The sequence below is a fragment of the Vigna umbellata genome, chromosome 4 (genome assembly GCF_029865625.1).
Source record: "Vigna umbellata cultivar VRB3 chromosome 4, Vumbellata_1.0, whole genome shotgun sequence".
In the NCBI taxonomy this organism is placed as follows: Eukaryota; Viridiplantae; Streptophyta; class Magnoliopsida; order Fabales; family Fabaceae; genus Vigna; species Vigna umbellata.
Window position 1 is genome coordinate 33,306,857 of NC_142168.1, and position 22,873 is coordinate 33,329,729.

A 22,873-nucleotide genomic window follows, 5' to 3' on the forward strand; every position below is an offset into this window, starting at 1 on the left:
GAAGTTGTGAAATTGGAATTTGAACGAGCGTTCCAAGGAGGAACGTCTCTATGAATGATTATGTTGAATGGTAAAGTGTGACCAAGGAAAAATCGCTGATGGCTGATCATCCTGATATTCCGTGAGTGCTCTCCTCATGTAGAGGGAGTAGGTCATGCGTGGGAATGGCAGGAGGCCATTAGGGTTAACCTCGGTTGGCAGCTGATGGGAATGCCAGTTACTACACCAACCGGGTGCATGAACGCCTGCGGTTACTTGGATTCACACAGTCCGGACGGTCTGTCTTAGGGTAGTTGGATGATTTATATTTTGCTTATACGTATTGGTGCATGTCTTGTGTGTTAAATGCTTGTGTTAAAAATTGTATGTGATATGTATGAATTAAATTACCTAAGCTTACCCTTGCACTCTCCTTGTGTTGTCTACTGTTGATGTATGTCCGTCTTGTCAATGCAATGATCATCCGTTGTGGATGTGAGCAGATGGGGAGGCGCCACTTGATGCTATGTTGGAAGAAGAAAATTTGGAGGACGCCAACCTGGTCGAAGTGGAAGTTAAAGCCGAGCAGTAGCTCGCTCGTTCTTAGTAGCTGTTAGTAGTTTTATTAGCGTTTTGGACGTTCGGTTATTGTATTGTAAAACCGTTCGTTTTTAGCTTTCGTTGTTTACTTTGGGGCTCGACTTTGTAATCGCTGGAACTTATAGCCGTTCGGTTTCTGTCTCTTGTTTAGTTGTAAAGACTGATGACTGATTACTGTTAATTGTAATTAATTCTAATTAATGGTAGTTACTATTTATTGGGATGTTACATTTATTGGTATCAGAGCAGTTTTGTTCTATCAAAGGACATGTAGGGTTATGAGCATACTTTGCTTTCGTTGTGTGCTTGTTATGTACTGGATGAGTTATTGCTCATTTAACTTTTGAACAATTCTGACGCTAGTTTTCTGATGAATCAGAGGACGAATGGCGCCTAGACTCCCTCCACCTCCCCAACCGAGTGAGTCCGATACGTCCAGCAGCACTAGGTTGTTGGAAACCGTAGTTGAACGGCTGCATCAACAGAACACCACGTTGCTGGAACAGAACGCCACCCTGATGCAGCAAAACCAAGCTGCTATGCAAGGTTTGGAGGCCTCGCGTGTCAACTCTGAAAACACGCAAAGGCAGTTGATGGAGATCTTGGCTGCAACTAGAGGTGCGCCTGGAGCATCCTCTTCAAACGTTGCCCAACCGAATGCTGAATGGAGTTTGGAGAGTTTCCTTCAGCATCACCCTGCCAAGTTTAGTGGAAAGTGTCTTCCGGACGAAGCTGACCAGTGGCTGAGGGATATGGAAAGGATATTCAATGCCAAGAGGTGTCCAGATGAGAACCGCTTGGCCTACACTGAATACTTGTTAACTGGAGAGGCGAGCCATTGGTGGGCGAGTGCCAGAGCCATTCTGATGGACGCTCAACAGCAGATTACTTGGGAAGTATTTAGAAACAAGTTCTATGAGGAATATTTCCCTGACAGTGTCCGTTTTGCCAAGGAGGTTGAGTTTCTACAGCTCGTCCAAGGAGGAATGTCAGTTTCGGAATATACGAACAAGTTTAAACACTTGATTCGCTTCAATACAATGGCCACTAGTGAGGAGTGGCAGTGCAGAAAATTTGAGAACGGTCTACGCAGTGACCTGAAGGTGGTAATTTCCAGTTTGTGTATCCGAACATTCCCTGCCATGGTTGAGAGGGCTAAGGTGTTGGAGAAGAATTTGGCAGAGGCGGAACGTTTGAAGAAACAACAAACAGTAAGGGGGCCGATTGTCTCGAAGGGGAATGTAAATCAGAGAGGATCCCCTTACGCTCGTCCAGCAGGCAACGCGAGTGGATCCCAAGCCTTGACTACTGTCGGACAGTCTGGACAGTCAAGGAATGTAGCATGTTTTCAGTGTGGAGGACCACATCTTCGGTGGGCTTGTCCTCAACTGAATGGGGGAAAATACTGTACTAAGTGCAGAAGGAATGGGCACTTGGAGAACGAGTGCAGTGTGGGAGGACGTGCGGCAATGAGACCGCCGAACGCTGGGAGAGCTCAACAAGGCAGAGGTGGACGTGCACAAGCTACGGGGAGAGTGTATGCGATTACTGGTGCTGAGGCCGCTCGTTCAGGTACGCTCATCACCAGCACTTGCTTGTTGTTTGGAAAGCCTTGTGGTGTGTTGTATGATTCGGGTGCAACTCATTCCTTCATCTCGAAGGCATGTGTTGAGAAGCTTGGGTTAGTGGAGAGTGAATTACAGTTCGACCTGGTGGTGTCAACCCCAGCGGCTGGTGGGATTAAGACGTCCACAGTTTGTGTGAGATGTCCAATAGAAGTTGAGGGGCGTAGATATAAGGTCAACCTCATTTGCTTACCCCTTCAAGACTTAGAAGTAATTCTGGGGATGGATTGGTTGGCCACCAATCGGATCATCATTGATTGTGGAAATAAGGAGTTGGTCTTTCCAGGAGAGGAGGAGGAAGAATTATCTGTTGATCGTGGTCAGTTGAAGGAGGACATCATGGAAGGAGCGAGCTGTTTTCTGATCCTGACGTATGAAGACAGCGAAATTGAGCGTTCGTCCAATAACGAGAGCAGTGGAGGACGAACGGTAGTAGATGAATTCCCGGATGTCTTTCCGGATGAAGTTCCTGGTCTACCTCCTATCCGTGAGGTCGAGTTCACGATCGACTTGGTGACCACTGCTGCACCCATCTCGGTTCAACCTTATAGGATGGCACCAACAGAATTGGCTGAGTTAAAAATGCAGATTGAAGAATTGATGGATAAGAAGTTCATCAGGCCAAGTGCTTCACCATGGGGAGCGCCTGTGTTGTTAGTTAAGAAGAAGGATGGCAGCTCTCGACTCTGCATTGATTATAGGCAACTGAATAAGCTGACCATCAAGAACAAGTATCCCCTTCCAAGGATAGACGACCTGCTGGATCAGTTGAAAGGTGCGTGCATATTTTCGAAGATTGATCTACGTTCGGGCTACCACCAGATTAGAGTGAAGGAGGGAGATATTCATAAGACAGCGTTTCGGTCTCGTTATGGTCATTATGAATATGTGGTGATGCCCTTTGGAGTGACGAACGCACCTGCAATCTTCATGGACTACATGAACAGGATTTTCAGACCGTATCTGGACAAATTTGTAGTGGTGTTTATTGATGACATCCTGATCTATTCTAAGAACGTTGAGGAGCATGAAGACCACTTGAGAATTGTCTTGGGCGTGTTGAGGGAGAAAGAATTGTATGCCAAGCGTTCAAAGTGTGAATTCTGGATGAAGGAAATCCAGTTCTTGGGGCACGTCGTTTCTGCAGGAGGGATTGCAGTGGATCCAGCCAAGGTGAAAGCAGTGCTGGATTGGGAGCGCCCACGTTCGGTCACAGAGGTTAGAAGCTTCGTGGGGCTCGCGGGCTACTATAGACGGTTCATTGAGGGATTTTCTAAGATAGCAGCCCCTCTGACTTATCTCACCAGGAAAGATCAGCCGTTTGCATGGACTGATCGTTGTGAGGAGAGTTTCCAGGAATTGAAAAGGAGATTAACGAGCGCCCCAGTGTTGGTCATTCCAGACACGACCAAACCTTTTGAAGTATATTGTGATGCGTCGTTTCAAGGTTTGGGCTGTGTACTGATGCAGGAAAGGAAGGTAGTAGCGTACGCTTCTAGGCAGTTGAAGATCCACGAGAAGAATTACCCCACCCACGACTTGGAGCTGGCAGCAGTCGTGTTTGCATTGAAAATATGGAGACATCATCTGTATGGAGCAACGTTTCAAGTATTTAGTGATCACAAGAGTCTCAAGTATCTCTTTGATCAAAAGGAATTGAATATGAGGCAAAGGAGGTGGCTGGAGTTCTTGAAAGATTATGAGTTCGAGCTGTTATATCATCCTGGAAAAGCAAACGTGGTGGCTGATGCCTTGAGTAGGAAGGCTGTGAGAGTCTCGGCAATGATGGTGAAGGAGCTGAGTTTGGTAGAAAGTTTTAGAGATCTAAGGTTACGGTTCGATTTGGGAGCGAACGTGATTAGATGCTGTAACCTGGTACTTTCCAGTGATGTGTTTGAGCAGATCAGAGTGAAGCAGCGTGAAGATGAGGAATTGACTAAGATATTGAGTGCGCTCGGCACAGATCAGGCTAAAGAATTCAATATTGGTACGGATGGCTTACTGCGCTATATGGATAGAACTTGCGTTCCAAACGATGGTGAGCTGAAGAGGATTATAATGGAGGAAGGACATCATAGCCGTCTTAGCATGCATCCAGGCATGACTAAGATGTATCAGGATCTCCGTTCATCATTCTGGTGGCCTGGAATGAAAAGTGACATTGCACGTTTTGTAGCTTCTTGTTTAACCTGTCAACGTGCAAAGGCGGAACACCAAAGACCAGGTGGATTGCTGCAGCCATTGGAGATTCCAGAATGGAAGTGGGACAGTATTTCTATGGATTTTGTGACCCATCTACCGCGCACAGTCAGAAACCATGACTCGATTTGGGTGATCATAGATAGGTTAACTAAGAGCGCTCACTTCCTAGCAGTTAACTTGAAAATGTCAATGACGAATCTGGCAAAGTTGTACGTGAAGGAGATCGTTCGCTTGCATGGAGTTCCTTCGAGTATCATTTCAGACCGAGACACGAGATTCACGTCTCGTTTTTGGCAATCGTTGCAAGGCGAGTTGGGAAGTCAACTACGAATGAGTTCTGCATATCACCCACAGACGGATGGCCAATCTGAGCGAACCATCCAGACACTTGAGGATTTATTGAGGACGTGCGTCCTAGATCATGTGGGAGTTTGGGATGAAGTTCTGCCGCTCGTTGAATTCACGTACAACAACAGCTTTCAAGCAAGCATAGGGATGGCTCCGTTTGAAGCTCTTTATGGAAGGAAGTGTCGAACACCTTTGTGTTGGTTCCAAGAAGGCGAGAACGTTTTCACTGGACCAGAGTTAATTCAGCAAACAACCGAGAAGGTGAAACTAATTCAAGAACGACTGAAGACGTCTCAAAGCAGGCAGAAATCCTATGCTGATAAGAGGAGAAGACCCTTGGAGTTCGCTGCTGGAGATCACGTGTTTCTCAGATTAAATCCAATCACTGGAGTGGGAAGAGTTCTCCGTCCAAAGAAGCTTTCACCCAAGTTCGTAGGGCCTTATCAGATTCTGAAGAAGATTGGATCAGTTGCGTATGAACTAGCCCTACCACCTCAACTGTCCAACCTGCATCCAGTCTTTCACGTTTCTCAGCTCCGCAGATACATATCTGATCCATCACACGTACTGGAGTTGGAAGACGTTCAGCTTCGTCCAAACCGAACCCTGGAAATGCAACCAGTCCGAGTGGAAGATAGTCGTATCCAGCTCTACAAGGGAAAACAAGTTAATCTGGTGAAGGTGGTGTGGGATGCGAGGACTGGAGACTCAACATGGGAGGTTGAAGAGGCCATGAAGGAGCTGTACCCTCAATTGTTTAACTGGTAAGTTTTAGAATTTTCGAGGACGAAAATTTTTGTAGTTAGGGAGATTGTGAAGCCCTAAATAATTAACGCACCAAAATCCACTCTTTAATCACCATTAAACACGTTTTGACACGTCAAAACCAATCTGCATGCGCCTGCCATGTGTCACTGAGGGAGCGTTCCGGAAAGCTTGGTGGGAAACAAGTGGCATGCAGTGGATTGGACGTTGGTTCTGCGTAGAGGAAGGAAATTTTTACCCTCTGCATGCGCTGTCACTCTACTGTCACGACAGAAGCTTCTAAAACGTTAGTGGAAAACCATGTGGCAGTGCGTGAATGCATGGCTGGCTGGCGAGGAAGAGAAAATAATTTCTCTGATACGCTTCACTTCAATTCAAGCTTTCATCTTCTTCCTCACGAAACCCTAACCATTTTTTTCTCCAACTTCTCTCTAAACCCTTTCCATCTTCTCTCTACGATCACTCACCACCAGCACCTCTGTTTCCATTTCAGAAACCGTAGGATCATTCTCGGAGCTGTAAGCTTTCAGTTGAACCGATCAAGTTTGCATTCTGTGACTGGTGAGTTCTCTTCCCTGGAACGTTCTTCTCTTCTGTTCCTGCAAACCAAAATTCTGGTTGCATGCGTGGGTTAGGGGTCTGATCTGTCTATGGTTTCGTGATATTAGGTTAAGTGGATTTGGTTGTGTAAGTTGCTGGATAGAAATCTGTGAGAGCAAGAGCGAAACCTTAGCATTTGGAAGTCACTGCTGAACCAGGTAAGGGAAGCTTGAGTAATTTGATTTAATACTTGGTTGATGTTTATGACAGTAAGGAAGTGTGTTGGATGTGAATTGTATGAAATATATGAATTTTGAAGTATGCATGTACGTGTATGTTGTACTGGTTGTATATGATGGTAAATGCTTTGAACTGTATGTTTATGATGTTATTGGTTGAACTGTACGCAGAGAAGTAGAAGCATGATTTAGGATATGATTAAATTTTCTGTATGATTTGGAATGTTAATGTTTTGAACTGGATGTTGATGATGATATGTTAGAACTGGAAAATTTTATATTGATGAGATGATAATATGAATTCTGGAATGTATGAGAATTATGGTGGAGAGAAATCGTAAGTTATGAAAATCTGTAAAGTCATTGTAAAACGAGAAGTCTGGAAAAATATTCTGTCTCTGATTGATCAATTACGCTCGTCCTTGTGCGGTCATTTACCGTTCGTCTTCTCTAAATTTGAATTAGAGTTAAATTCTTTCGTTTTGGAAAGGATGCTGTCTTAGAACGAGCGTCCCCATTTGAAATCCTAAATTTAGTGTCAGTACTAAGTGGCGTTCGGTCTTAGACCGAACGTTCGTTCACAAGAATAAATGATTTGCTAGCGTTCGACCTTATGTCGAGCGTGCGTCTTTGCTAGCGTTCGACCTTATGTCGAGCGTACGTCTTTGCTAGCGTTCGACCTTTTGTCGAGCGTTCGTTGTTGATAGCGTTCGACTTTATAATGAGCGTACGTTCTAAATCACGCAAGGTCTCCTATTCAGCACGCGTATAAATAGCGTTCGTCCTGCTTTCTAAATAGCTTTCGTCCTGCTTTCTAAATAGCGTTCGTCCTGCTTTCTAAATAGCTTTCATCCTGCTTTCTAAATAGCGTTCGTCCTGCTTTCTAAATAGCTTTCGTCCTACTTTCGAAATAGCGTTCGTCCTGTTATCCAAATAGCGTCCGTCTATACAGTGAATTAACGTTCGTATTTTAAAGAAGTGTAACTAAGAATGAAAGTATGATGTTGAGGGAATTGTGAAGTATGCGAACCATATTTGAGATGAAGTTGTGAAATTGGAATTTGAACGAGCGTTCCAAGGAGGAACGTCTCTATGAATGATTATGTTGAATGGTAAAGTGTGACCAAGGAAAAATCGCTGATGGCTGATCATCCTGATATTCCGTGAGTGCTCTCCTCATGTAGAGGGAGTAGGTCATGCGTGGGAATGGCAGGAGGCCATTAGGGTTAACCTCGGTTGGCAGCTGATGGGAATGCCAGTTACTACACCAACCGGGTGCATGAACGCCTGCGGTTACTTGGATTCACACAGTCCGGACGGTCTGTCTTAGGGTAGTTGGATGATTTATATTTTGCTTATACGTATTGGTGCATGTCTTGTGTGTTAAATGCTTGTGTTAAAAATTGTATGTGATATGTATGAATTAAATTACCTAAGCTTACCCTTGCACTCTCCTTGTGTTGTCTACTGTTGATGTATGTCCGTCTTGTCAATGCAATGATCATCCGTTGTGGATGTGAGCAGATGGGGAGGCGCCACTTGATGCTATGTTGGAAGAAGAAAATTTGGAGGACGCCAACCTGGTCGAAGTGGAAGTTAAAGCCGAGCAGTAGCTCGCTCGTTCTTAGTAGCTGTTAGTAGTTTTATTAGCGTTTTGGACGTTCGGTTATTGTATTGTAAAACCGTTCGTTTTTAGCTTTCGTTGTTTACTTTGGGGCTCGACTTTGTAATCGCTGGAACTTATAGCCGTTCGGTTTCTGTCTCTTGTTTAGTTGTAAAGACTGATGACTGATTACTGTTAATTGTAATTAATTCTAATTAATGGTAGTTACTATTTATTGGGATGTTACAATGAAGGCGGCAGCCCTTTCCGACGAGGATTTCCCATGTTCACCGACAAAGGAGACGGTGAAACTAGATATTGTTCCGAAGCGTCACGGTCCCCGCAGCAATCCTCAATTCGATCTTGAATAATTGGATCGTGACATTGTTGTTTCCTCCAAAATGAAAGGAAAGACTGGGATGATGACGTCGAGATTCAAAGAGGCAGTGGAAGAAGTTTTCTCTCATTTGTCCACCATCGTTGAGGGAGGTGAATGATGAATTTAAGCATGTTTTTGCACTGGATCTGACCCACAAAGGGGTGTGATTTCAAGGGGTGCAATTTTGCTGATGTGCTCACTGGCGCGATTTCGCATAGGTGCACGTGCTGGCGTCAATGGCTCGGAGGAGACTTCTGGCGGTGATGCGGCAGCTTCGTCTTCATGGAGTAGCTTTATCCGAAAAAATGATTCATCGAGACCGAGGCTCCTCTTGTGGCTTCTTTGGGTTGGCACTCGGCCCCACGGTGGGCGCCAATTTCGGTGTAGATAGTGTAGATGTTTTTCAGTGTGTCTCTGATGCTCCTGGTCGTCTGGGATGCTTGCTTTTCTCCAATTGTTGTCCTTCATATTCTCCAAAGGAGGGGGAGGTACCTGCAAAGATACTCCGACGCTCAAGTCAGATGTGAGTTATGGAGCCTCAGCTCTCAAGAGAGTGATTATGATACTGCTCTGAAATATTATTTGGGGTCTCTAGAGCATAAAGAGAACGTACCTGGACTTTGGCCCTGCCATTGTATTTATAAGTCAAATAAAAATAACCACCTTACCTAAAAATGTGGTTAGTTACTTAACCGTCTAAGATATTTTATGTAAATATCTTACTACATAACAGTAACATAATTACAATATAATAAAATTTAGTTTTCTTAGAATGTATAATTATTTTAGTATAAATTTAATAATTTTATTTTAATAATTATTATAACATTTTAAGAGACTTGAAAAGAACTTTATTTATCCATAGTTTGTGTGTGTGTGTTGTGTGTGTGTGTGTGTGTGTGATACAATACATAGTTTGAAGTAATTAACTAAACTATAAATAAAAATTGTTTAGCTTTTTTAATTTGAAAATCAAAGAAGTATAATTCAGTTTTTATAAAAGTAGTTTAGTTTTAATAGTAAAAAATAGTATAAATAATTTATAGTTAACCCAACCAGATTGAACTGAATCTAACTGCAACAAACCCAATCCAATTGAATTGAATCGATCAAATTCAAGTCGAGACAAGCCTAACTAAACTTAACCACGCTGAATTGAGTTGAGTCGAGCCGAGTTGAACAAATGAACAAAATCTAGCCGAGTTGAGCTGAACAAAATTGAGTTGACTAGAGTCGAACTAAATCGAGCTGAGCCGAACCCAATCGAACTAAACCCAATCTAATCGGATCAAATCAAATATAATTGAATCGAAATGAATTGAACTTAACTAAAACGTACCCACCCCAACCGAACTGAATTGAGTCGAAACCCCATCCAACCTAACTCAACTATACTTGACCAAGTGGGACTCGTTGAGCCGAGTCTAAACTAACTGAATCTAATAGAAACGAACATAACCCAACTAAACCGAATCCAGCTAAAATGAACCCAACCTAACCCATCCCAACCCCAACCCTAATTTCGTTAGTCCTATGTCTCATACGTTAACTCTTAATTTTTTAAATTTTGTAATAAAAAATATAAATTTGTATAAAATTTTTTGTAAAGATTTATATATAAATTAAATTTTGTTTAAATTTGGAAAGGAACAAAATTGTTTATTTATTTTTTAAAATATGACTAAATTGACACACAAAAAATACAAGAACCAAATTAAGATAAAATAAAAACATAGGCACCAAATTAAGATAAATACAATGACATGTGGCCTGAGAGTAACATGTGACAGTGTTGGTGCCACGTCACACTATCATTGCTACGTGGCATAATGTTAGCTTGGCACGTGGCAAAAAAATTATTTAAACAAACCACGAGCTGACATACTCACGCACACACACATTCAGAGTTTCAAGTTTTCAAGGTTTCAGTTTTCAGGGTTTCAGTTTTCATTTTTGAAGGTTTATATAAACTCGTCACACATACACACATACTCACGCACACATACATACACACACAGAGACACACTCATATATGTTACAACAAAAATACACACACACACCCACACACACAAAAGCACACAAACACACACACAAATAACACACAGACACATACACACACACGCACATGTATATTCACACAGACACACATGCACATACACACATGCACATACACACATATTACACATACACACACCCACCCACCCAAACCCACCCACTTACTCACAGACACACACACACACAGACACCCCATTCATTCCCATCTCCCCTCCCCCCGCACACACATAAATGCATACACATACATTATAAACACAAACACACACACACACACACATATTACACACCCACCCAAACTAACCCACCAACTCACAAACACACACATTCACTCACCCACCTAAACAAACTCAACAACTCACAGACACAAACACACGCACACAAACAAACATACACAAATACACACACACACACATTCGCAAACAAACACATAGCACACACTCACACACACATACACACCCACCCACCCACACACCCATGCATGAACACCCACACACCTTAATTCAAACGTGTGTGGGGGTGGGTTGGTGTTTGTTGATGTGTGTGTGTGTTTGTGTGTGGGTGGGTGTGTGATGGGTGTGTGTTAGTTTGTGTGTGTGTAGATGGGTTTCTGTTTATGGGTAGTGTTTAGGGATGTGTGTGTGTACGACAATGCATATGTGGGCATGCAGTCATGAGTGCATGCGTGCGAGCATGCAGAAGTACATGTACGGGTATGTATGAGAGTGTGTGTATTAGTGTGCATGTGTAGGGGACAGTGTGTCGGCACTGATGCATGAGTGGGTGTGTGCATACGTGTTTGTGTGCAAGGGTGCAAGCATGCATGCATGCGTTTGTGTCCACATGCGTCCATGCATGTGTGCCTCTGTGCGTGTGCGTGCATGAGTGGGCGGACATGCGTGGGAGGGAGTGTGTGCGTACATGCGTACGTGCATGCGAATATGGATGCGTGTGAAGGTTCGTGACTTGGTGCAAGCGAGGGAACATGCACGTGTGCGCACGTGCGTGCGTGTGTGCGTGTGAGCGTGAATGATAGCGTGTGCACGTGCGTGTGTACATGTGTTCCTTCCATACAGGATTGTGTTTATGGGTGTGCGTGCATGTGTACGGGACAATGTGTCTGCATTCATGCATGAGTGGATGTGTCCATGCCTGCATGCATAAGTGTGAGGGCAAGCGTGTGTGCATTAGTGTATGGGCGAGCATGCTTGCGTCCGCACGTTAGTGAGTGCGAGCGTGCAAATGAGCGTGCACATGTGCATGCGTGTGTACGCACGTGTGTGTGTGCGTGCGTCCTTTGCAATCGTGTGTAAGGGAGAGGGGGCATGTGCACACAAGTGAGGGTGCGCGTGTCAGGATACGTGCGTGCGTGAGCGCATATGTACATGCGTGCACGCGTGCCTAAACCCCAAACCCTAAATCATGCCCTTAAACCATACATCATTAAACCCAAAACCCTAAACACTACATCCTAAACCCTAAACCCTACATACCACACCTTACAACTTAAACCCTAACCACTTAAACCCTAACCACTTAAACCCTAACCACTACATCCTAAAGACTAAACCCTAAACTCTAAACCCTACACCATAAACCCTTAACACCCAACCTTAAACCCTTAACTCTGACCCATAAACGCTAAACCTTAAACCCTACACCCTCAACACTAAACACTACACACTACACACTAAACCTTAAACCTAAACCCTAAACTCTACACCCTAAACCCTACACACTAATGCGTGCGTTTGTGTATGTGTGCGTGCCTGAGCGGGCGGACGCGTGTGTGCGGTTTTGCAAGCGTACATGCGGGGGAGGGACTGTGTGTGTACATGCATACGTGCATGCGAATGGACGTATGTACGAATATGCAATGGTGTCAAGGTGCATGACTTCATGCAAACGAGCGAACATGCATGTGTGCGCACATGCGTGTCAGCATGCATGACCGCGTGCGCACGTGCGTGCATACATGTGTACCTTGCATGTGGGATTGTGTTTATAGGTGTGCGTCTATAGGGGGGACGTGGATGTGTGTGAGTGTGCTTGCATGTGTAAGTGAGTGCAAGGGCAAGCTTGTGTGTGTTATTGTATGCGCGAGCGTGCCTGCATGCGCATGTTCGTGAGTGCGTGTGTGCGAATGTGCGTGCGTGTTGTAAGACCCTTGTAAACTTAAAATTTTACCAAGTTGTAAAAATTTCAAGTTGTAGTGTAAAATAGAATGCTGTCAAAATTTGACATGGTTTACTATTTTATGTATAACTTTTTATACAATTAGTATTTTGGGTTGATTCTTTTTCCATTGGAAAGTAGACTCAAAGAGCTTCGATTCGAGTACTCATACGCCTAATTCCGACTTCGGGAAGGGGTTCAACCGAACTGTCAAAGTTGTGACAGATGTGCTGTTTGAGTTTTTTTTTACTGGTTAATCGATTAACAGCTGTAGTTAATCGATTAGTACAAAGAAAATTCGTGTTTTAGCCTCTGGACTCGAGTTAATCGATTAGCACTTGAGTTAATCGATTAGCTACGTCAGTTATGGAAACATAACAGCTTGGAAGACGTTTTTTGAGCGTGCAAGGTTGGGGAATCTTCCCACAAACCATTCTTTCCGGATTTTGGGGCTGGAAAATGGATTAGGATGGCCAGATGTTGGTCTTTTATTGCTAAATTACAATATCTTGGGTCCTTGCTTGTCTTGGAGCCATTTCTTTAAATCCAAATCAGACTTGGAAGTTTGGAGAGAAGGGAGAGCTTTTTGGTGTGAGGAGAACGAAACTCTAAGTGTGCAGAGGTGCTGGAGCTTGCTTGGTCTACCGAGGAAGGGAAGAGTTACTCTCTTGGAAGAAGAAGTTAAGATCTTCAAGAGGTAAGGGGAGCTAACTTTGATTTGGAAAAATGCACATGTGTTGTTTGATGAAAGTTCTGTGAAATGTTTGTTGTGAGATCTTAGATTAGAAATGTCCTATTCTTAGATGATGGTTGTTGAGTATGTTTTGATGGTAAAAAGATTGATCAAATGGGTATTTGCTATAACTTTGATATATGAAATTTGTATGAATTGGATGAAATGTGTTAAGCATATGGAGATGATGTTAGATTGATCCTTGATCTTTGGTTTTCTGTTTGAATCTATGGATTTGTTATTATCAATATGATAAGGTGAGATAATCAAATGATGGATTGAGAATTCTGAATATGAAAGAGGCGTGAAGGTAAAGTTGTAAGGAAAGTTAGATTTAATCTATGAATTCTGCATAAGTTGTATGATGAAATAATTGTGCAAGGTGATGAATATATGTGAATTGGATGATGGAAATTCGTTCTAGCATGTTGGTATATGCGTAAATGAAGTTTTTGATGGATTTGGGTGTGAATTGGGGTGGTAAACAAGGAGGTTTTAACTCACTTTTCATGGAATACGAAAATTTTGTGTGTTTTGCTTAGTTAATGAATTTTTGGTTGGATGAATTGATGGAAGTATGAGATGACTATTAGATGACAATGAAAATGTTGGATCTGTGATGAACATAAGTTTATTGATTTTTGAGGATTGATTATCATGAATATGAGAAGAGTCATGGTTGAGAGTGAAAGGAAATCAAGTGTCTTTATGGTCAATTTGGGCTATTTTAGAGGAAGTGAGGTAGGGATTTTGAGTAAATGAGGGCTGCAGTGTTCCTGGACTGTTTGGGCAGTCTAGACAAGTCCATTGTGACTTGTTAGAAACATAAAAGTAGTTGAAAATATGTTCCAAGTAGTAGAATCAAATTTGGGTCCCTAGGTTGTTGAAGTTAGTGTTTTGGAGCTGAAAGTGAACTTTAATCACTTAAGAATGGTAGTAGAGATGCGTAGAATCATTTGGATAAGTTTAATTAAGTCTAAAACGAGAATTAAGAGTCTAAGAAGTTGAGAAAAGTGGTTAGAAATGGTCAAGGGAGGTTCTGCTACCATTCTGCAGAATTCTGCAGAATGCGAAAACTTACCGTTCGTCCTCGTTGGATTTGGACGATCGGTCATGCCATGTGCTGAGTGGCGTCCGGTCAAATGTTGGCTTGGTTAACGTTCGTTCTTCGTAGTAACGTTCGGTCATAATCGTGCCTTGGCTTAGGCATTTAGCGTTCGTCCTTGTCTGGAGAGCGTTCGGTTTTAGGGGATGATATTAATAGCGTTCGGTCATTGGTTTAAAATAACGATCGCTCAAGTTATGGTTTAGTAACGATCGCTCAGGTGTTGGTTAGTAGCGTTCGTTCATTCGTTGGTTAGTAGTGTTCGTTCATTCGCTGGTTAGTAGTGTTCGGTCAGTTGATGGTTAAGTGAGCGTTCGGTCTTCATAGCGTTTGATCGTTGAGCGCTCGTTCAAACAGTGTTGAATTCAATATGGTGTTCGGTTTTGAGCGTTCGGCAGAGTCTTTGATCTCACAGTGTTCGTCCATGAAGAGCTAGTATGCGTTCGTCCCAATAGTGCTCGACTAAGGGTGTCAACGCTCGTCCCAATAGTACTCGACTAAGAGTAACAGCGTTCGTCCAAACAGTGTCCGTCCAATGGTTTATGACGTTCGTCCAAATAGTTAACTCGCACCTGCACTTTGCAGGATTTGTTTTTGATAGTTTTGGGGGTTCTGGATGTCCGTTTTGGACGTTCTCTAGGTCGTTTTGGGGGTTCTTGACCCTTCCAGAACTGTTGGTGATGGTTTCAAAGCTGTTTGAGTTACCTAAAAATGAGTACTAAAAGGATATAAAGAAAATGTGTTATGTGTACACTGTTTTGAGTTGTTTGATATATCTATTTAATATGGGAATGTTGGGTGATCTGTTTGAGATTGCAAATTAATATGAGAATGATGTTTGGATGGTTAAGTACGGTTGAAATCATGGTTGTATATGATTTGATTATAAGTTTCATGTTAAATGAAGAACTTGAATTGTTTAAAATTTGGTATTGTGATGATTATGTGATGATGATATGATATGTGCATTATGGTATGGTTGGATTGGTATTGTGAGGATTATCGGATATGCGTATTTTTGGCTGGTTGGTGTCATTAAATGAGTGGTGGATAGTAAGCGTTGTGGTTACTGGCCCGGGGAAGCTCTATAGAGTGATGGGAAGTAACCCTATACACGGGTGACGTGTGTAACCGCCCGGGGAATCTCTTACATTTATGTAAGAGTGATGGGGGTGACGTGGGGTACTAGTCCGGTGAAGCTCATTACAAATTTGATTGGCGTTGTGCTTGCGGGCCCGGGGAATCTCTTTAGGCGAGTGATGAGGGGTATACTTGCACTTGTCCGGGGAAGCTCTTGATTAGAGTGATGGAGGGTGACTGGTGTACTTGCTCGGGGAATCTCCCTATAGAGTGATGGGAAGCAGCACTACACATTAGGGTAATGTGTAACGGCCCGGGGAAGCTCTGAAAAGAGTGATGGGAGTGACGCTAGTACATATTGGGGTATGTATTTTGATTCGTCTGTAATATTGGTGGATGTAGTCTGATTTATTTTGTAATACATGTTGGTGTATGCATTCTGTATCTGCAAGGGCCGAACGCCGTACGGAAGGACCCATGCGGGCGGACGCCCAAGCTAATTGGGCGGATCTCCATGCGGACGAGGCGGACGCCCATATCACATGGGCGGATCCCGCATGGGCGGATCTTCGCGGACACGACCAAGCAAAACCGGACGCCGTACGGAAGAGCCCACATGGGCGGATCCCACATGGGCGGATCCCGCATGGGCGGATCTTCGCGGACACGGCCAAGCGAAACTGGACGCCGTACCAAAGAGCCCGCATGGGCGGACCCACATGGGCGGATCTCCGTGCGCGCGAGGCAGACGCCCATTTCACATGGGCGGACGTCCACGCCCGCCAAAACACTAATCAACATGACTTAAGGAAAAGTAGCCTGGTTTAAAGGTAAGTAGAAATTAGAAGCTATCGGGCCGTTTTGGGCCGTGATTAACTTTTCACTAATCCCAAGCCCATAGCGAAAACTATAAATACAGGTCCACGGTGAGTGGTAGATAGGTTACATTGAATGCACATTTATTGCTACTACTAAAAATAGCCACTGCTCTGAACTGACTTTGGCATCGGAGAATCTTTTGTAGGTCTCCACCCCTCCGGATCAAGAGGAGAGCCAGAGCGCCAGGAGAGGATCGGCCAAGGAGACAAGATTATAGGAAGACTTGGAACCCCACAGCCCTACACATCCGAAACATTTGGCGCCCACCGTGGGGCCGTGTGATTTCAAAAACTCAATGGTGACCACAAGAAACCAGGGCACAGACGATCCCGTGGAGATGATCCGCGCATTGCAGCAGAAGATGGAAGAGATGCAACAGCGTCACGAGGACGAATTGGCCGCCGTAAAAGCCGACTGCGAAGCCCGGATAGCCGAGGAGGTCGGGCGGGTAGATGGAGGGAAGCAAAGGAAGGGGAAGGAAAAGACGGGAGCGGAAGACAGTCCGCCCGCCGATACCGAGTATGATAAAACCTGGAGGCCTACCGGGTCCGAGGCGGAAGGAAGCAAGGCCAAATCGGTGCATGCGGAGAGCGCTGCCGAGGACGGACGAATGATAGTGAAGTCGGAACCGACGTCCACCTTGTTACTCCCGTTCACTCAAAACATCATGGATGTCCAAATTTCGGAGCAATTCATGGCTCCGCAGTTCAAAATGTATAACGGAACAACGGACCCCGCCTCCCATATCCAGACGTTCTCGAACGCGATGGCGTTCCGAACAGGCAATGACGCCATCTGGTGCAGAGCATTCTCGCTGTCGTTGGAGGACGAGGCATTGGAGTGGTTCAACACCCTCCCCCCTAATTCGATAGAAAATTTCGCCGGGTTGAAACAGCTGTTCGTCAAACAATTTGCGGCCAGCAGCACTCAAGACCTGACCGTATTCGAACTAATGACCCTCAAGCAGGAGAAGGACGAGACCTTGCGGACGTTCATGGACAGGTATCAGAAGACCGTCCGGCGAGTGAAAAGCCTGACGCCGGAGCTCGCCCTTCACTACATCCTGCCGGCTCTTAAGCCGGGGCCGTTCAAAGATAGTGTCTGCAGGCGAGCACCCAAAACAATGGAGGAGTTGAGGGAAAGAGCAGCTGATGAAATAAGGGTGGAGGAGATGAAGCTCTCCTATAAAAAAGAAAATCAAGAAGCCAGGGGAGAGAGGACGGACGGTAATAAGCCCGCCAACTCTACGGGAAAAACGTTCGGCCTTAGGCCCCGGGAGCAGAAGAAAGGACCTCGCTTCCAACAATATACGCCCTTGAACGCCTCAAGGGAGAAAATTCTCCGAGAGGCCCTAAGTGCAGAACTGATAGTGGAGCATGAGGGACTCCCAACTTTGAAGGGCGCTGACCGGAGCAAACATTGCTCCTACCACAAAAACATGGGTCACAGCACTGAAGAATGCCGGACCCTCAAGGACAAAATAGAAGAACTCGTCCGGGCGGGAAAACTTAAGAAGTACGTCCGAGACGAGCGCCCGTCGCAAGCAACCGAACGGCCCGCCCAGAGACCGGCCTACCGAAAGGATAAGCCGCGGGATCCCCGAGCGGAACGACCCCGCTCCCAAAGGCGCCCGAGCCGAAGTCGAAGCCGCAGCCGGGAACGCCCCTTGAGAGGACACATTAACACCATTTCCGGGGGATTCGCGGGAGGAGGATCATCTTCTTCCGCCCGTAAACGCCACGTTCGGGCCCTCCAATCCGTCCATCTGGTTGACAAGCCGCGTCGCTCCATGCCGCCCATTACCTTCTCGGACGAGGACTTTCACGCCCCTGATCCCGACCAGGACGACCCAATGGTCATAACGGCGGAGATAGCACGGTATGGGATAAGCAAAGTTCTGGTTGACCAAGGAAGTTCGGTCAACATCCTTTATTGGAAGACCTTCCTGCAAATGGATATCTCCGAAGATCTGATTGTCCCCTACGATGGGCAGATAGTAGGGTTTGCAGGAGAAAGAGTTGACACAAGGGGATATGTGGAGTTGAGGACGAGGTTGGGTACCGGACGATCTAGCTAGGAGAAGAGGGTCCGGTATCTGCTGGTAGAGGCGAGCACCTCGTATAACGTGCTGCTCGGAAGGCCGTGCTTAAACGCTTTTGGAGCGATCGTCTCTACCCCCCACCTCACAATGAAATACCCCTCCGAGAAGGGAACTATTTGTACAGTCCGGGCGGACCAGAAGACGGCGCGAGAATGTTACGCGGCAGGGTTGAAGTTGCACGTCCGTCCCGGAAAAAGACGGGCGGCCGGCTCGGAGGTGGCCATGGCCGACCTTGATCCTAGGACGAATACCGAGGACCGGTTGGAACCTATGGGAGAAACCCAACCTATCCTGATAGGAAAGGAACCTGCCCAAACCACTCTCATCGCCAGGGAGCTGAACCCCGAAATGGAAAAGGAGTTGAGAGCACTCTTGTGGAGGAACCGTGATCTATTTGCGTGGACGGCAGCGGATATGCCAGGTATTCATCCGGCGGTGATGTGCCACAAGCTCTCGCTTTTCCAGAATGCACGACCTATAGCCCAGAAAAAACGAAGAATGGGCGAGGAGAAGCGCAAGGCGGTCGAAGAGGAGGTAGAGAAGTTGAAGAGAGCCGGATTCGTCCGGGCTGTCACCTACACCACATGGCTAGCTAACGTGGTCATGGTGAAGAAGGCTAGCGGGAAGTGGCGCATGTGTACCGACTACACGGATCTGAACAAGGCCTGCCCAAAGGATTCGCATCCCCTACCCAGCATAGACGCCCTGGTGGACGGCGCCTCCGGACACCGAGTGCTGAGTTTCCTGGATGCATATTCCGGGTATAATCAGATACCCATGTACGGACCAGACATCGAGAAGACAGCATTCATCACAGAGAAGGCTAACTTCTGCTATGAGGTTATGCCGTTCGGTCTGAAGAATGCGGGGGCGACATACCAGCGCCTAATGGATCGAATCTTCCGGGACCAGATAGGCCGGTGCATGGACGTATATGTGGACGACATGGTGGTCCGATCGGCAGATGGAGCGGGACACATCCAAGACCTTGAGGAGGTTTTTCGCCAAGTAAGGAAATTCGGCATGCGCTTAAACCCCGCAAAGTGCACGTTCGGGGTAGCCGCCGGAAAGTTCTTGGGTTTTATGCTGACATCAAGGGGGATTGAGGCTAACCCAGACAAGTGTGACGCGGTACTGAAAATGCAGAGTCCGGCCACCCTCAAGGAAGTCCAGAGATTGGTCGGGCGCCTCACTGCCTTGTCCCGATTTATCCCCAAGCTAGCAGAGCGGATGAGGCCGGTCCTGCGTAAGCTGAAGAAAGGGGCCGGCCCGTCATGGGACGACGAGTGCGAGCGAGCGTTCCAAGACGTCAAAGCCATCCTAAGTAACCCACCGGTCATGAACCGCCCGGTTCCGGATGGGGATTTGCATATCTTCTTGGGAGTATCTGAAACGGCCGTCAGCGCCGTATTGATGCAAGAACGGCCTCAAGCGAGATTAATTTACTTCGTGAGTCGAACGCTCCTAGATGCAGAAACCCGGTATCAGCGGGTAGAGAAGGTGGCCTTGGCTTTATTGCACGCATCCCGAAGGCTTCGCCCTTACTTTCAAAGTTATCAAGTGATAGTCCGGACGGACTTCCCAATCTCCAAAATCCTCAGAAAGCCGGACCTAGCTGGACGGATGGTGGCATGGGCAGTAGAGCTCTCAGAGTTCGGCTTGCGCTATGAACCAAGGGGATCGGTTAAAGGCCAACATTTGGCAGATTTCGCGGCCGAATTACCCCCATCCGGCCTAGAAGACTGGAATCTGTACGTGGACGGAGCATCCGGGCGTTCGATAAGCGGGGCCGGCATCGTTCTTGAGGGCCCCAACGGATTCTTACTGGAGCATTCCTTGATATTCAAATTCAAAGTATCCAACAACCAGGCCGAGTATGAGGCCCTCATAGCCGGCCTCGAGTTGGCAAAAGACATGGGGGCGCGGAGGATAACCTGCCGGACGGACTCTGAGTTGGTGGTAGGCCAAATGAACGGCAACTTCCAAGTCAGAGAGGAGCGCCTTTTACGATACTACCAACGAGCGGCGGAACTCGCAAGGGCGTTCGACAAGGTTGACATACAACACATTCCCAGAGAGCAAAACACGAGGGCGGACGTACTGTCTAAACTCAGTTCGGGAAAGGAAAAGGGACAGTTGACTACTGTCGTGCGGCAGGTTCTACTTCAGCCTTCGGTGGAATGCTCGGCGGTATCCGATGGAGGGCAGGACTGGCGTGCAGAAATCAGGGAGATCATGACCCGCCAGGACGAGGGGCGGACGGTAGGTCCGGGCGAAGCCAAGAAAATCGCCCGTTACCTTATTGTGGGGGATGACTTATACCGAAGAGGATTCTCCTCCCCCCTCCTTAAGTGCTTGGGGAACGAAGAGGCATGCTATGTCATGGACGAGCTACACAACGGCGTTTGTGGTTTCCACACAGGCTGGAGAACGTTAAAAGCCCGGTTACTGAGAGCCGGATATTATTGGCCTACCATGGAGGCGGACACAAAAACGTTCGTCCAGCGCTGCGTTCGCTGTCAGGAACATTCCAACAACACCCATCTTCCGCCACATGCCTTACGTTCAATATCCTCCCCATGGCCATTCGCCCAATGGGGAATGGACATCGTAGGACCATTCCCAGTAGGGCAAGCGCAGAGGAAGTTCCTCTTGGTGGCGGTGGATTACTTCACCAAGTGGGTAGAGGCCGAGCCCTTGGCAACCATCACGGCCGCCCAGGTCCAGAAATTCTGTTGGAAGTTGATATGTCGCTTCGGCCTCCCCCGATCCATCATCACAGACAACGGCCGGCAGTTTATAGATAAAAAACTCGCCGAATTCTTCAAAGGATTGGGAATCAAGCACATTACCAGCTCCGTGGAGCATCCCCAGACGAACGGTCAAGCCGAAGCAATGAACAAGACCATAGTTTCGGAACTCAAGCGGCGTTTGGGAGAAAGGAAGGGAGCGTGGGTGGACGAACTGCCCGAGGTCCTATGGGCCTATAGATGCACACCTCACGGAACCACAGGCGAAACCCCTTTCAACTTAACTTATGGTACTGATGCTATGTTGCCGGTTGAGCTGGGCGAACCATCCTTGAGGCGAGAAGTCGAGGACCTGAACCTCAACGACCAAGAGTTGAGAATCGAGTTGGACTCCCTGGACGAACGGCGCGATCGAGCGGCGCTGAGGGCCGAAGCATGCAAGCGCATGGTCGAAAGAAAATATAACTCCAAGGTCCGGCCAAGAAGCTTCCAGGAGGGGGACCTAGTATGGAGAAAGGCGGGAGACGCCCGCCGAAACCCAACTCATGGAAAGCTGGCCGCCAAGTGGGAAGGGCCGTTCCGAGTAATGGAGGCCCTGGGAAACGGAGCGTATAGGCTGGAGCGCATGGACGGACGTCCCATCCCTAACACTTGGAACGCCACGCATCTAAAGTTTTATTTCAGTTAACTTCCACGGCTTGATGTAATGTACCCCCATGGTTAATGAATCAAGTTCTATTTTCTCCTGTGAAACTCACTTTGTTTTGTAGACATCTAATTCAGAACGAGCGTTCCAAAGAGAACGACTCGCAGCTTGGTTGGGCGACGAAGCGAAGAAACGTCCGCCCTACCAAACTCCAAGCTGGCGAACGAGCGTTCCAAAGAGAACGACTCTCAGCTTGGTTGGGCGACGAAGCGAAGAAACGTCCGCCCTGCCAAACTCCAAGCTGGCGAACGAGCGTTCCAAAGAGAACGACTCTCAGCTTGGTTGGGCGACGAAGCGAAGAGACGTCCGCCCTACCAAACTCCAAGCTGGCGAACGAGCGTTCCAAAGAGAACGACTCTCAGCTTGGTTGGGCGACGAAGTGAAGAAACGTCCGCCCTGCCAAACTCCAAGCTGGCGAACGAGCGTTCCAAAGAGAACGACTCTCAGCTTGGTTGGGCGACGAAGGGAAGAGACGTCCGCCCTACCAAACTCCAAGCTGGCGAACGAGCGTTCCAAAGAGAACGACTCTCAGCTTGGTTGGGCGACGAAGGGAAGACACGTCCGCCCTACCAAACTCCAAGCTGCCGAACGAGCGTTCCGAAGAGAACGACTCTCAGCTTGGTTGGGCGACGAAGTGAAGAAACGTCCGCCCTACCAAACTCCAAGCTGGCGAACGAGCGTTCCAAAGAGAACGACTCTCAGCTTGGTTGGGCGACGAAGTGAAGAAACGTCCGCCCTACCAAACTCCAAGCTGGCGAACGAGCGTTCCAAAGAGAACGACTCTCAGCTTGGTTGGGCGACGAAGTGAAGAGACGTCCGCCCTACCAAACTCCAAGCTTGGTTGGGGGCGGGCCACGAAGCGAGAGTTAAACATCTAAAAGCTAAACGTTGACATCCGCCCGGGAAAAGGGGGCGTCATCCCACCCGGCCGGGCCGGTACTAAAGCAAGTTCTTTAAGGAATAAAAGGCGCACAAAATATACGAAACAGGAAAAAGCAACTGTGTATTAATC

At 46.7% G+C, this 22,873-nt stretch overlaps 2 protein-coding genes across 2 annotated transcripts; both read left to right on the forward strand.

Annotated features, from left to right (window-relative positions):
- The first annotated feature begins 98 nt into the window (after positions 1-98).
- On the forward strand, positions 99-5,522 carry LOC148199956 (uncharacterized). Its single transcript, XM_088112800.1, has 6 exons — positions 99-121; positions 1,196-1,591; positions 1,697-2,741; positions 3,318-3,691; positions 3,878-4,847; positions 5,202-5,522. The coding sequence occupies exons 1-6, from the start codon at positions 99-101 to the stop codon at positions 5,520-5,522; spliced, it is 3,129 nt and encodes a 1,042-aa protein (XP_087968926.1).
- Positions 5,523-16,599: 11,077 nt separating this feature from the next.
- Positions 16,600-18,381, forward strand: LOC148199957 (uncharacterized). Its single transcript, XM_088112801.1, has one exon. The coding sequence runs from the start codon at positions 16,600-16,602 to the stop codon at positions 18,379-18,381; it is 1,782 nt and encodes a 593-aa protein (XP_087968927.1).
- Positions 18,382-22,873: the final 4,492 nt, after the last annotated feature.